At 28.8% G+C, this 2,554-nt stretch overlaps 1 protein-coding gene across 1 annotated transcript; it reads left to right on the top strand.

The window, feature by feature from the left end:
* The first annotated feature begins 505 nt into the window (after positions 1-505).
* LOC108478793 (uncharacterized) lies at positions 506-1,370 on the top strand. The gene has a single exon (XM_017781252.2). The coding sequence runs from the start codon at positions 581-583 to the stop codon at positions 1,097-1,099; it is 519 nt and encodes a 172-aa protein (XP_017636741.1). The 5' UTR covers positions 506-580; the 3' UTR covers positions 1,100-1,370.
* The last annotated feature ends 1,184 nt before the right edge of the window (positions 1,371-2,554 follow it).

Here is a 2,554-nt window from a genome sequence, read left to right as displayed (position 1 = left end):
GTTGTAGGCTTGATATTGTGATCTTATAGTTGAACATTTGATGATAGTGGAGCTCTTTATCGGACTCTAAAGTCCCGTGGTTTTTACCCTTGATTTAGAGGGGTTTTCCACGTAAAAATATTGGTGTCTCTATTTATTTTTGTTGTAGTTGCATTAGTTGATTTGTGGTTGATTAAGGTTCCTAGAGAACATATTTTGTGTTATTGTACTTGCCATAATTTTTTACAGGAGTTATAGGGAGAGAAAGAACACCGGTTGTGCTTTCGCTTTGTTTCGGTTGTTCGTTTTCTTCCCAACAATATATATATATTATTTTGTTTAAATTTTTTAATCATAATTTTTGTAAAAAAATAAAACCCACAAGTAAAACAAAAATTATAAGTTAAGGAGCATCCTCCTCAATGAGCTTCATAATGGGCTCATTGGCATATATGTAAGGATTTATAACAGACCACATCATCTGTGCAATCGTCATAAAGGTGACGCATGATAGTCCTATATATACACCACTGACTAAAATTGAAGAACAGAAAAAGAAAACTGACCAACAAAAATTCAGTCTTCTTCTCAGCGGATTTCAATGTCTGTCGTTTTAAAAAAGGTGCTACAGCGATTAAGCACAGGCGAGAGCTGGTACAAGAATTTCCGGTATAAAGAAAAAGTAGACAAGCCTGGCGATGTTCGAAACATTATGTTAATAGTAGCAACCCTCATAGCTTCCGTTACCTTCCAAGCCGGTGTCAACCCTCCTGGCGGAGTATGGCAAGATGGAGTTCGTGCAGGCAGAGCCATTTATGCATCCCAGCCTGGAGACTACTGTGTTTTCTTGATCGCCAACACCCTTTCTCTCTCTGCCTCCATGTTTGTCATCACCTCTCTCACCCACGGCTTCCCTTTCCAACTCGAAATTGTTATTGCCACCATTTCCATGATCTTCACTTACGGTTCCGCTATTTTCGCTGTTACTCCCAGCGAATCGGTGAGGTTCCGCTACGTCATTCTCGCCGCTGCCGTGCCTATTCTTCTTCGGTGTTTGATTCATTTCTTCAATGTCATCTTTAATAATAAGAAATCTGAACCACAGACTACTGAAGCATGAGAAAGTATCTTGTATTTCAGTTTCACTGTGGTGTGCTTCCTCTACTTGTAGTCTATGTAGTTTTAAGCTAAGCAACAAACATGTTGCATCTTGTTACAGCACCCAACAAAAAACATAATCTTAACATTGGGTTGCTTAGCCGTGTTAGTAGTTTATAATGTTGGTAAGTAATAATATTTTATTAAATTATAATTAGTAGTTTATAATATTGTTGAAACATAACTTATTTTGTAAAATAATATTATTATATTAGAGAAAAAATCGTATGAAATAGGGTGCTACGTCATCTTGTATCCTTTTTAATTATTTAATGATGCTTTAATAATTTTTTTATATTATTGGTATATAATTTTGGTAAATTTTTAACCTGAACCATGAACCCTAAATTAAAATGCCAAGTTTAAAATATAAAATTTAGGATTCAAAGTTCATGTCAAAAATTACTAAATTATATATCAATAACATAAAAAATATTAAAATATTATTAAATAATTAAAATATATATAAAATGATATGATGCTCCTATTTTATATAATCATCTCTCATATTTACAAATTCTATTATATGAAATAGTTGTACAATGCTCCTTTCAATTTACTTTCATCTTATCATCTAACACTACAAAATAAATGAAGAGAAAAGAAAGCCTTACCGGTAGGTAGCTTTAATTAATCGTTGAAGTCTCCTCTCGACTGCAAGTAAATCATTGTGTGTAGATAAATGCCCATATCATACATGCTAATAAATTAAAATTACAAATATGTATAAAAGAATGTAGATGTTTAATATGAAATATATGAATCAATTTATTAAAATCTATGTATAAAATTATTAATATGTTAAAAATTTTGTTAAATATAATATATATATTGAATATGAGTATAATTATTAATAAAAAATTAATATCAGGGTGGGGCCGAAGTTAGAAATTTTTCCAATGGGTAAAATTAAATTATTTATTTTTATGATAGTAAAAATATAATTTTACTATTTTAATAGTCTATATCTTTATAATTTTAAATAATTAAATCAAATTTTTATCTTTTTGAGGGCTAAAGTGTAATTTTACTATTATTAATTTATAATTTTATAAATTATAAAGGGATCTAAATGGAAAATTTTCTATTTTAGGGGATCATGGCCCCAGGACTCCTGCCTCTTACGACTAATACTGGTTATTTTTTATTTTATTAATTGTAATAAATTTAATATAAATACTACAATCAAATATATCATAATGAAATTGTTTTAATCTAATAAAATCTATAATGATTTTAAATGTTGCATTTTATTTAGAATTTTCTTAAATTAAAATAGTTTTAATACGATATATTTAATTGTAAATTTTATATTGAATCTTACTAATAAATTTGTGATAAAATAAAAAGATAAAAGGATTTTTTATTACTTTTTTGGTAATATTTTATTTTAGTGTTTGTCCAAAAATTAAATAAC

Source organism: Gossypium arboreum, chromosome 12, assembly GCF_025698485.1.
Source record: "Gossypium arboreum isolate Shixiya-1 chromosome 12, ASM2569848v2, whole genome shotgun sequence".
Classification (NCBI taxonomy): Eukaryota; Viridiplantae; Streptophyta; class Magnoliopsida; order Malvales; family Malvaceae; genus Gossypium; species Gossypium arboreum.
Note: the sequence above shows the minus strand (reverse complement) of the source record. Positions and strands in the feature narration are given on the sequence as shown.

Excerpts from the sequence above, each read along its gene's own strand:
- LOC108478793 (XM_017781252.2), top strand. The coding sequence starts at position 581 with ATGTCTGTCGTTTTAAAAAAGGTGCTACAGCGATTAAGCACAGGCGAG.